Source organism: Dreissena polymorpha, chromosome 13 (genome assembly GCF_020536995.1).
Source record: "Dreissena polymorpha isolate Duluth1 chromosome 13, UMN_Dpol_1.0, whole genome shotgun sequence".
In the NCBI taxonomy this organism is placed as follows: Eukaryota; Metazoa; Mollusca; class Bivalvia; order Myida; family Dreissenidae; genus Dreissena; species Dreissena polymorpha.
Window position 1 is genome coordinate 58,912,209 of NC_068367.1, and position 13,417 is coordinate 58,925,625.

Sequence of the window (13,417 nt, forward strand, 5' to 3'; positions counted from 1 at the left end):
TTAGGATGAATAGCTCTTCTATATTTTTTAAAACGAAACCATCTAGACAAGCACACACAAATTATCACTCACATCACCCTCCAACTTTTTTAAATGATTAAAATATGTACTTTAAATGTAAAAGGGCTAAACTATAAAGACAAACGAATAAAAATCTTCAAATGGTTAGACGAAAAAAAATATACTTTATGCCTACTACAAGAAAGTCACTTGACACATTCTTTAGCACAAACCTTAAAGGATGAATGGGACGGAGACATCTATCTTAGTGGACAACATACAAATAAACAAGGCATTGCTTTTTTGATTAAAAACAATACAGGGATCACAGTCGATAACTTCAACGAAATAATAACTGGCAGATTAGCAAGTATAGATATCAAAATACACGAAACACAATTAACATTGATAAACGTCTACGGTCCTAACATAGATGATTCCACATTTTACGAAACATTACAATCCTTCATAATTAATAACCAAGATAAAAATATTATAATCGGTGGTGATTTCAATACTGTCCTGAACCCATCAAGAGATAAAAAGAATGGACACCTTTATACTCATCCTAAAAATAGAAAATTTTTGAATAACATAATTGAAAACTACAATATGATAGACATCTGGCGTACAGTAAATCCAAACGAAAGAAAATTCACCTGGCACTCAAACACAAAACCAACAATATTTTGTAGATTAGACTATTTTTTAATATCCGAGTCATTTTGCAACATTATTGACACATGTAACATTAAACCAGGATTTATGACAGACCACTCTCTAGTTGAACTTAAACTGCACAGCATACAACCTGAAAGAGGCCCAGGATACTTTAAAATCAATAACAGCATCTTGTTAGACACACAATATCAAACACAAATAAAACAGGAAATATTAAACACAGTTCAAAATAATAAAGATGCAAACCCAAACACCTTATGGGAAGTAATTAAAGGAAATATACGTAACACAACAATAAGATACACATCATTTAAACAAAAAGAAACACACAAACTTGAAACTGAAACCATCAAAACCATTGAAACACTTGAAAAACAATTGAATGAAACAAACACAAATGATACCACTGCCATTGAAAATGAAATCACATCAAACAAACAAGTATTAGAAGGAATCTATCATACACAACTCAATGGAATAATACTACGAGCACGTGCACAACATGTTAAACACAATGAAAAAAATACAAAATACTTCGCAAACATTGAAAAACGTAGAAGTGAACAAAAAACTGTACACAAATTAGTAGTTAATGGCAAAGATATAACAAACAGAACTCAAATACTAGAAGAACAACGTTTATTCTTCGAAACCCTCTATAAACGAAAACATGTTGAAAATAACAACACTTTTAAAAATACACATCATGCTTTAAATCAAGATGAAAAGTTATTGTGTGACGGATTACTTAATGAATATGAATGTGGACTAGCACTAAAAGAAATGCAAAATAACAAAAGTCCAGGATCTGATGGCATCACAATCGAATTTTATAAAATATTCTGGAATGATATTAAAACACATTTAATTAATTCACTTAACTATTCATTTAACAACAAAAACTTAACTACGCTTCAAAAACAAGGTATAATATCACTCATTCCAAAACCTGGAAAAAACTTAGAATCCTTATCAAACTGGCGCCCGATTAGTTTACTAAACAATGATTATAAAATTGCAACTAAAAGTATATCAAACAGAATTAAAAAAGTATTACCATCAATCATCTCAAGATCTCAATCTGGCTTCATTAAAGGACGTTACATTGGTGAAAATGTACGTCTGATACAAGAATGCATAAATTATTTCAACCAACCAAACAATTCTGGCCTCATTTTCTTTGCAGACTTCGAAAAGGCTTTCGACTCACTAGACCATTCTTTTATGTTCTCTTGCTTAGAAAATATGAATTTCGGTGAAAGTCTAATAAAATGGGTTAAATTATTTTATACCGATATAAACAGCATAATTATTAACAATGGCTTCTTTTCAAACAGTTTTAACATCGAACGAGGGGTAAGACAAGGATGTCCACTTTCATCCTCACTATTTATTATATGTATCGAGTATCTATCACACTATATCCAATCAAATGAACATATAAAGGGAATATCGCTAGAACCTGACGAAGAAATTAAACAGTCCCTATTTGCTGACGATGCAACTTATTTTTTAAATGACAGTAGCGACTCATTCAATAATCTTATAGAATCGCTAACCCTTTTTGGATTGGCATCGGGTCTTAAACTAAACAAAAGTAAATGCACTGTGCTACGTGTAGGTAAATTTAAACAAAGTAATATTCATCTTAAAAAAGAAATGAAATTCAACTGGACTTCAGATGAAGCAACAACGTTAGGAATAACCTTTACAAACAATGAAAATGAAACAATTCTAAAAAACATATTGCCTAAATTACAAAAATTTAAAAATTGTTTAAAATCATGGCAGCATCGTAAACTAACACTAATCGGAAAAAACACCGTGTTGAAAACGTTTGCGCTCCCTAAATTAATTTACACACTAACAGTTCTCCCAAACCCACCACATTATATTATTGAAGATATAAAATCAGAAATATTTAATTTCATATGGGACGGTAAACGTGATAAAATTAAGAGAACTCAATTAATTCAACCTGTAGAGCATGGAGGTATCAGACTAACGGACATAGATTCATTCCTGAATGCAATCAAATGCAGTTGGGTTAAAAGATATTTAGATAACACCAATACGAGTAAATGGAAATTATTCTACCTGAAAATTTTAAAAACATATGGTGACTCCCTACTTTTTGAATGTAATATCGACAATAACATCTTAGATGAAATTTCAACCAAAAACATATTTCTATCGAATGTTCTTTCAGCATGGTGTAAAGTTACTCAAAATTTAGAAACCAAAATAAACAGTAAAGTCATTTTATGGAACAATAAAGATATAACTACCAACAATAAAACGTTGTTCTATAGACATTGGTTTGAACAAAACATTAAATATGTAGATCAATTATACGACAACAGAATAAACGACTTCTATTCTTTTGAAAACTTATGCTACATATACGGAATACCTACAAGTAATTTCCTGATGTACTACACATTGATCAAAAGTATACCCATACATATTAAAGCTGCTACCAATACAAATAACACACCATGTACTAAAAAAACATTCGTGGAAAACATAATTGCAAAACAAAACAAAACGAACAAAATATTTTACACTCTTCAAATTAAAAACCTTGCCGAAATCCCCAAAGCTCAAACTAAATGGCAAAACCTTCTTGGAGAAAAAGATTTTAATTGGAAACAAATATATGTCATGCCATATAAATCAACTACTGATAGCACACTGAGAAATTTTCAATATAAATACATCCAGAGAATCATAGCTACAAATAAATATATTTTTAAGTGCAAACTATCCAACACAAATCTATGTGATATGTGTAGTGAACATATTGAAACAATAGAACACCTTTTCTGGGAGTGTAAACATATTCAATCTCTATGGAATCAATTGACAACTTTTCTAGAGAAACATCAATTAATAATAAAACTGTCTCTCTCAAATATCAGCTCGGTGTAAATACTTGTAAAATACCAGAAATTAATAACGCTGTTAACCACATTATTATATTAATGAAATATTTTATATTCAGCATGAAATATAAAAAACAAAAACCTACTTTTAACTGTTTTATAACTTATTTAAAACTAAAGATCCAAATTGAAAAGGAAATAGCCCTCAACAACGATACACTTAACATTTTTGAACAAAAATGGAAACACATTAAACTTTCATAACCTAGTCAAGTTGTTTATGCAACTCATATATAGTTTAATTATTACATATAGGTAAAAACATTATAAATATTAGCATATATTGTATAATATGTTTAACATTATCATTGCTGCATGTTATAATTTGTTCTTGCTTATGCACATGTTTACATTATATGTTTTATATTGAATAAAAAAAAAAAAAAAAAAGTTCCGTGCATGATTTAGTTATGAAAAACATTCAGACAGCTAACACTTCGTGTCTGTTGCTTTAGTTGGATTTTTTTTCCGTTCTAAACAGTAGTTTAGCTAGTAATAGTTTACCAACTCGCACTTTCCTTGGATAAACTGGTTTACCCAGTACCCAATGCACATACTTATGCCAGTAACTGACTACTGCTCTACTTGAATTAGAGAAGGAAAATGGCCGTTTAGAGGATTTCCCCACTTATCATTAAGCTATCAGCACTATACCAACTGAGCAACCCGACTCGGTTCTCCGCTATTTGCCAGTATTTAGTATCTTTCCATTTGAAACATACTTAAAAGACCACATTATCAGATATAGAGTGCAATGCAACCGGCTGGAATGGCTCTGTTTTCTGTGAAAGTAAGTGGAATATTGTATTTTATAAATCAACCTGCATGCCAGCTTGCCCACGTGTATGTCGTGCTTAGTTTCGTGTGTTGCAGCCTTCACCGATCCGTTCCAGTTCCGCCATGTGCCGCCAATTAGTTTTCGGTCGGCCTCTTTTCTTCATCATTCTGGTGTGTACTCAAGGGCTACAGCACTGCCCTGTGTTCCGTCTTTTCACCTACCATGCCCACTCCAATTTCATCTTCTTGTTCTCACATTTTCGGTGATCATTCATGCTTCTGCCGTTTCTAAAACGGTCATAAAACTTGTTTTGGAATATATTTAGTTTATCATTTTTGCCCATTGTTAGTTTCCATCTGTCACTTCCATACAGTAGAACTAAAACACAAGGCTATTGAACAGGCATGGTTTGGTCTTTCTGTCAATGTTGCGGGCCTATCAGATGCTTGATAACCATTCAAACTGTGTGCTCTCCAGTGGTGTTATTTTCTTCACATGTGCTGTGCCTCCATCTTCCTCTAAACAGTTGCTCCCAGATATATGAAGCTTTCCACCTTTTCTTCTTCGTTGTGTCCAACCTTCATTATATTTTCATTTTTGCTGTTAGTTTTCATGACTTTGAATATATAAATGTTGATCTTTAGTCCAACTTCAGCTGTATGTTTATTCCAGTTTTGTTGTCTTGGGTAGTAGATATTTGATTGTTGATAATTACAGTGTGATATCGTCGGCAAAGTCAAACTACTCCAGAATAATTGTAAGGTTCCATCGGATTACAGTTCTCTCACATTCGACAGTTTTCTACATTATACAGTCGATTACATCAAGGAAGAGAAATCCTGATATGCCGTACCCCTGCTTCACTCCTTTCATAATTGGGAACCATTCTGTTGTTTCTTATTCTTCTACAACAGAGCACTAGGTCGTAAGGTCAAGCTTTCAACAATTGGTGTAATTTGTACTTAGGTGAGCGCTGTTGGACCATCATGTTTCCCTTGTCTAATTTTCTCCTTTTTTTGCGAAGATATCAGGAACTAATAATTAAACATTAATAAACTTTCTATACATTATACTTTTAGGGTGGAACTATTTTCAGGTTGTTACGCCAAGATGAAGGTGTATAAAGGTATTTTCTTTCTTACAAAAGCACGTCTTTAATTTGTGCAAAATCACATATTTCAATTACATTTTATGAACAGAAGATAGGCAAGTGATGCGCCAGCAAGTACTGTAAGTTAACTATTGTAAACAAAATTGCAATGATGGCACTGAATCGCTTACCTGAATTTTCATTTAGGTGACGCTGGCTGAATCTTAGGTAGGAAATGATAAGTTTTTACTACGTACTAAAAGCAAGATTTTTTAATCCCAGTAAAGGTCCATTTTGTCCACATGATAATGAAATTTTATGCAAATTCCATAACAAGTAAGTACCAACTACTTTGACCACCCAGTAAATTTGGTTGATGATCAATTTATGATCATACCTATCAAAAACAAAACCTTGAGCACTGTGTCTTCAGAGGAAACTATTTTATAAGTAATATAAGTTACCCATAGGTTGGTCCAATTTCGACTGAAGCTATTAGCCTTGCGGTTTCAGACGAGATTTTTAAGTATTCACTTTTAAGATCTATTTTAGCTCTGGGGGCTTACATATGCAGAAGACAGGATCAACTTGCAAAAACTAATAAAATAGGGGTTACCCAATGAGTATTCCCACCATGATTCATGAAAATCTGCCAAGCTATCAAGGTTAAGATTGTGTTTTTAGCAAACATTTTACGACTGACGTCATAGCGAACGATAAACTACGTCGATTCCGTTGAGACACCCACCAATATAGCTCACATTTAGCACTTTGTGCTTAGGTGGCAGATACCTTTAAAACCATATTTAATAAAATGACCGAAAGTATTAATTATAGCAGGTAAAAATTGTATAAAAAGAAGTAACACGGTGGTGATTCCATCATGGTAGGAACAGATAGCTGCATTCTTTTTTAGGACGTACTTAATGTTTACTCCGATTCTGTTTAAGACGACAAGAATTGTGCACAATATCTTTTTCTGTAACTCCGTCGGTCACAATCATCTTTTTTCGAAAATACTTAATAAGAGGTTTATTCCCATTGTTTTTTAGTTTCCTTCTTTCATTTGGTCTGACTAATTTGGTGCATGGTGTGACTCATTTGGTGCATTCAGCACATGAATACTATTATGACATCCTTAATTAAATTAATAAATCATAACACATTGGAATAAGTCGACATAAAATAATTAAAGTATAAGACCACAAAATACGTGTCAAAGTAATTGTAACATTTTACAATCGTAGCAGACTTCAAGACTATGGAAGCGTATATGGTACACCCTGATGCTGGGATGATATCAACATTCTATGACGGCATGATATGAAAAAGTTGTCATGGCTTAAAAAGTCATTTTCACAAGAGCATGGCGCCAAAAATTATGTTGATTTGTCGACTTAGGATAAGATTTCAAGACAAAGAATCCGCATGTTGGCATAACAGCCTAAATCTCTGACGATATTTAATCCTTAAGCTATGGAAGTATGGAAGCGTATATGGTACACGCTGATGCTGTGATAATGTCAACATTCTATGAAGGCAATGAAAAAAGGTGTCCTGGCGTAAAAAAATAACTCATCGTGTCGACTAAAACTATGATGGCAAGTCATTTTCACAAGAGCATGACGCCAAAATTTATGTTGATTTGTCGACTTATATCATGTCGACCAAATATTTTTTCGGGCAAAGCCGGAAACATGAACGTCGAGACTTTAACTTACTGTCGTTTTGGCGAGTAAAATTTAGAGGTAAAAACCTACAAAACTATGACGACATACCATGTTATTTCACAGTAAGTCGGTATAAACTAATCCGGCATGACCATATTATGGGGTGTACCATATACGCTTCCGTAGTGTACCATATTCTATGACGGCGTGATATATGGAAAATGGGCTGGGCCGGTGTCTGCTGAGTTTTCTTCCTGTTGTCTATATACTATATAGGGGTATATTTTATATTTTTTAGCCATTAGATTAGCTTTATGGATAGAATTTCAATCGCCTGGGGTGAAATATTATAATTATATTGTTAACGTAAAGCAATCGTTGCATAATCACTTACCTATTGAAATTCCAATTAAATTTTCTGACTGAAAATGTATATATTGGATAAAAGGTAAAATAAAATGCAAATCAAACAGTTCTTGCTGTTTAAATGAGCTTACCTCTTTTATATGCTATTCTCTTAGAAAGTTACACAGTAAACTGAAGTAATCGATATATTTTAGTTGATACATTATTCGAAACCAATAGAAGTTTGGATTTCAGTTTATGTTCCTGAACGCATAATCAGTATCACCATCAATTCATCATTATCAACAACAATAACAGCATCAGCATCGTCATCATTATAAGTATAATCATTATAAACAACAAGAACATCATCGTGATTGAAGTCACAGTCACAAGTAACACCCTTATAATCATCATGATGCATTTTCAGCACTATAGTCATCACTGTCTCGCCTTAAGCGTCATACCAGTTTGGATTTTACATTTTTATCAAAAGACCCATCACCATGTGGCATTTTTCAGCATCAAATCCTTATTTGTTTAATCCACGCACTGTATATACTTTGATGTACATATTTTCAAAGTTGCCGTTTCCTTCTACACAAAAAATTGATAACATCATTATTTTAATTTTGCTTTTGAGGTGTAAGTATTGCAAACAATAGTTAATGTATGCACAATGTCGCTATAGGGAATATGCAATAACATTGTAGATGTATTTTGTGGATTTTGACCCATTAAAACAGCTCAGAATCCACCAATCACGTTTAATCTTTAATCACTTATTTGCACTTCAGGTTGTGGTGACCCAACACCAGACCATGGAACAGTAAACACTACAGTAACAACGTATGGAACTGTTGTTAAAATATCCTGCAATCACGGTTATGTACTGAGCGGAGAGAACATCATCAAATGCAACGCTGACTCTGACTGGTCTGCATCAGCCACGTGTAACCCATATGGTAAGAAAGTACTCGGCATGATTCGGTCATGGTACACATTCTGATTGCTGACACTTTGTGCTTGTTTCTTTAGTTGGATTTGTTTTCCGTCTTCAACTGTACTTAAGTCATATCATGGCGGTAAGTTAACCAACTCACTCTATTCCTGGATTAGTTGGTTGTACGAGTACTAAGTGTACATACTTATGCCAGTAACTGACAACTGCTCTAGAGTATTGATATATTGATAGCGTTTAAGTGACTTGGCCACGTGCCCAACACCTGTGGGTCGATGTAGGGTACCCTGTCTTTCCAGTAATTTCCCTTGTTTACTGGAAAATGGGCTGGGCCGGGGTCTACTGCGTTTTCTTCCTGTTGTCTATATACTATATAGGGGTATATTTTACATTTTTAGCTGTTAGATTAGCTTTATGGATAGAATTTCAAACTCCTGGGGTGAAATATTATAATTATATTGTAAACGTAAAGCAATCGTTGCATAATCACTTACTTCTTGAAATTCCAATTAATTTTTTTTACTGAAAATGTATATATTGGATGAAAGGTAAACTAAAATGCAAATCAAATAGTTCTTGCTGTTTTAATGAGTTTACCTCTTTTATATGCAATTCTCTAAGAAAGTTACACAATAAGCTGAAGTAATCGATATATTTTAGTTGATATATTATTCGAAACCAATAGAAGTTTGGATTTCAGTTGATGTTCCTGAACGCATAATCAGTATCACCATCAATTCATCATTATTAACAACAATAACAGCATCAGCATCGTCATCATCATAAGTATAATCATTATAAACAACAAGAACATCATCGTGATTGAAGTCACAGCCACAAGTAACACCCTTATAATCATCATGATGCATTTTCAGCACTATAGTCATCACTGTCTCGCCTTAAGCGCCATACCAGTTTGGATTTTACATTTTTATCAAAAGATCCATCACCATGTGGCATTTTTCAGCATAATATCCTTATTTGTTTCATCCATGCACTGTATATATTTTGATGTACATATTTTCAAATGTGCCGTTTCCTTCTACACAAAAAATTGATAACATCATTATTTTAATTTTGCTTTTGAGGTTTAAGTATTGCAAACAATAGTTAATTCATGCACAATGTCGCTATAGGGAATATGCGATAACATTGTAGATGTATTTTGTGGATTCTGACCCATTAAAACAGCTCAGAATCCACCAATCACGTTTAATCTTTAATCACTTATTTGCACTTCAGATTGTGGTGACCCAACACCAGACCATGGTACAGTAAACACTACAGTAACAACGTATGGAACTGTTGTTAAAATATCCTGCAATCACGGTTATGTACTGAGCGGAGAGAACATCATCAAATGCAACGCTGACTCTGGCTGGTCTACATCAGCCACTTGTAACCTGTATGGTAAGGAAGTTCTGTGCATGATTCAGTTATGAAAAACATTCAGACAGCTAACACTTCGTGTCTGTAGCTTTAGTTGGAATTTTTCTCCGTCCTAAACAGTAGCTTAGCTAGTAATTGTTACTCCACGGCGGTGAGTATACCAACTCGCACTTTCTTTGGATTGACTGGTTTACCCGAGACTCAATGTACATACTTATGCCAGTAACTGACTACTGCTCTACTTGAATTAGAGAAGGAAAATGGCCGTTTAGAGGATTTCCCCACTTATCATTAAGCTATCTGCACTATACCAATTGAGCAACCCGACTCGGTTCCCCGCTCTTTGCCAGTATTTAGTCTCTTTCCATGAGAAACATACTTAAAAGACCACAATATCAGATATAGAGTGCAATGCAACCGGCTGGAATGACTCTGTTTTCTGTGAAAGTAAGTGGAATATTGTATTTTATAAATCAACCTGCATGCCAGCTTGCCCACTTGTATGTCGTGCTTAGTTTCGTGTGTTGCAGCCTTCACCGATCCGTTCCAGTTCCGCCACGTGCCGCCAATTAGTTTTCAGTCGGCCTCTTTTCTTCATCTTTCTGGCGTCTACTCAAGGGCTACAGCACTGCCCTGTGTTCCGTCTTTTCACCTACCATGCCCACTCCAATTTTATCTTCTTCTTCTCACATTTTTGGTGATCATCCATGCTTCTGCCGTTCCTAAAACGGTCTTAAAACTTGTTTTGGAATATATTTAGTTTTTCAGTTTTGCCCATTGTTAGTTTCCATCTGTCACTTCCGTACAGTAGAACTAAAAACACAAGGCTACTGAACAGGCATAGTTTGGTCTTTCTGCCAATGTCGCGGGCCTATCAGATGCGTGATAACCATTCAAACTGTGTGCTCTCCAGTGATGTTATTTCTTCACATGTGCTGTGCCTCCATCTTCCTTTAAACAGTTGCTCCCAGATTTATGAAGCTTTCCACCTTTTCTTCTTCTTTGTGTCCAACCTTCATTATATTTTCATTTTTGCTGTTGGTTTTCATGACTTTGAATATATAAATGCTTAAGTCCAACTTCAGCTGTATGTTTATTCCAGTTGTGTTGTCTTGGGTTGTAGATATTTAATTGTTGATGATTACAGTGTGATATCGTCAGCAAAGTCAAACTACTCCAGAATAATTGTAAGGTTCCATCGGATTACAGTTCTCTCACATTCGACAGTTTTCTACATTATACAGTCGATTACATCAAGGAAGAGAAATCCTGATATGCAGTACCCCTGCTTCACTCCTTTCATAATTGGGAACCATTCTGTTGTTTCTTATTCTTCTACAACAGATCACTAGGTCGCAAGGTCAAGCTTTCAACAATTGGTGTACCTTGTACTTAGGTGAGCGCTGTTGGACCATCATGTTTCCCTTGTCTAATTTTCTTATCTTTTTGCGAAGATATCAGGATCTAATAATTAAACATTATTAAACTTTCTATACATTATACTTTTAGGGTGGAACTATTTTCAGGTTGTTACGCCAAGATGAAGGTGTATAAAGGTATTTTCTTTCTTAAAAAAGCCCGTCTTTAATTTGTGCAAAATCACTGTGAGTTTTAAGCCTATTTCAATTACATTTTATGAACAGAAGATAGGCAATTGATGCGCCAGCAAGAACTGTTAGTTTAGTACTGTAAACAAAATTGCAATAATGGCACTGAATCGCTTACCTGAATTTTCATTTAGGTGACACTAGCCGAATCGTCGGTAGGAAATGATAAGTGTTTACTACGTACAAAAAACAAGCTTCATTAATCCCTGAACAGGTCCATTTTGTCCACATGATAATGAAATTTCATGCAAATTCCCTAAAAAGTAAGTACCTACTATTTTGATCACCCAGTAAATTTGGTTGATGATCACTATATGATGATACCTATCAAAAACAAAACATTGAGCAATGTGTCTTCAGAGGAAAATATTTTTAAAGTTTTCATTAATAATACATTTAAGTAAGTCAAGTTACCCATAGGATGGGCCAAATTCGACCGAAGCTATTAGCCTTACGGTTTGAGACAAGAATTTAAAGTATTCACTTTTAAGATCAAGTTTAGCTCAGGTGGCAGATACACTTAAAACCATATTTAATAAAATGTCCGAACACATTAATTATAGCAAGTAAAAATTGTATGAAAAGAAGAAACACGAAGGTGATTCCTTCATGGTAGGTACAGTTAGCTGCATTATTTTTGATGTCGTACTTTATGTTCTGTTTAAGACGACAAGAATTGTGCACAACATCTTTTTCTGTAACTCCATCGGTCACAATCATCATTTTTCGAAAATGCTTAATAAGAGGTTTATTCCCATTGTTTTTTAGTTTCCTTCTTATATTTGGTTTTACTCATTTGGTGCATTCATCACATGAATACTATTATGACATCCTAAATTAAATTAATAAATCATAACACATTGGAATGAGTCGACATAAAATAATCAAAGTATAAGACCACAAAATACGTGTCAAAGTAATTGTAACATTTTACAATCGTAGCAGACTTCAAGACTAAGGAAGCGTATATGGTACACCCTGATGCTGGGATGATGTCAACATTCTATGACGGCATGATATGAAAAAGTTGTCATGGCTTAAAAAGTCATTTTCACAAGAGCATGACGCCAAAACTTATGTTGATTTGTCGACTTAGGATAAGATTTCAAGACAAAAGAATCCGCATGTTGGCATAACAGCCTAAATCTCTGACGATATTTAATCCTTAAGCTATGGAAGTATGGAAGCGTATATGGTAAACCCTAATGCTGTGATAATGTCAACATTCTATGATGGCATGATATGAAAAAAGGTGTCATGGCGTTAAAAAATTACTCATCGTGTCGACTAAAACTATGATGGTAAGTCATTTTCACAAGAGCATGACGCCAAAAATTATGTTGATTTGTCGACTTAGATCATGTCGACCAAATAATTTTTCGGGCAAAGCCGGAAACATTTATGTCGAGACTTTAAGTTAATGTCGTTTTGGCTAGTAAAATTAAGAGGTAAAAACCTACAAAACTTTGACGACATACCATGTTATTTCACAGTAAGTCGGTATAAACTAATCCGGCATGACCATATTATTGGGGTGTACCATATACGCTTCCGTAGTGTACAATATTCTATGACGACATGATATATGGAAAATGGGCTGGGCCGGGGTCTGCTGCGTTTTCTTCCTGTTGTCTATATACTATATAGGGGTATATTTAAATTTTTTAGCAATTAGATTAGCTTTATGGATAGAATTTCAAACTCCTGGGGTGAAATATTATAGTTATATTGTTAACGTAAAGCAATCGTTTCATAATCACTTACTTATTGAAATTCCAATTAAATTTTCTGACTAAAAATGTATATATTGGATGAAAGGTAAAATAAAATGCAAATCAAACAGTTCTTGCTGTTTTAATGAGTTTACCTCTTTTTTTATGCGATTCTCTAAAAAAGTTACACAATAAACTAAAGTGATCGATATATTTTAGTTGATATATTATTCGAAACA

The 13,417-nt window shown here is 34.0% G+C and overlaps 1 protein-coding gene across 1 annotated transcript in view; it reads left to right on the forward strand.

Annotated features, from left to right (window-relative positions):
• Nucleotides 1–13,417, forward strand: part of LOC127854695 (sushi, von Willebrand factor type A, EGF and pentraxin domain-containing protein 1-like) — a 141,626-nt gene that overhangs the window by 28,437 nt on the left and 99,772 nt on the right. The window contains exons 7-8 of the mRNA XM_052389753.1: nucleotides 8,307–8,474; nucleotides 9,713–9,880. Coding sequence (XP_052245713.1) covers nucleotides 8,307–8,474; nucleotides 9,713–9,880 — 336 coding nt within the window. The remainder of the gene's footprint in view (nucleotides 1–8,306; nucleotides 8,475–9,712; nucleotides 9,881–13,417) is intronic.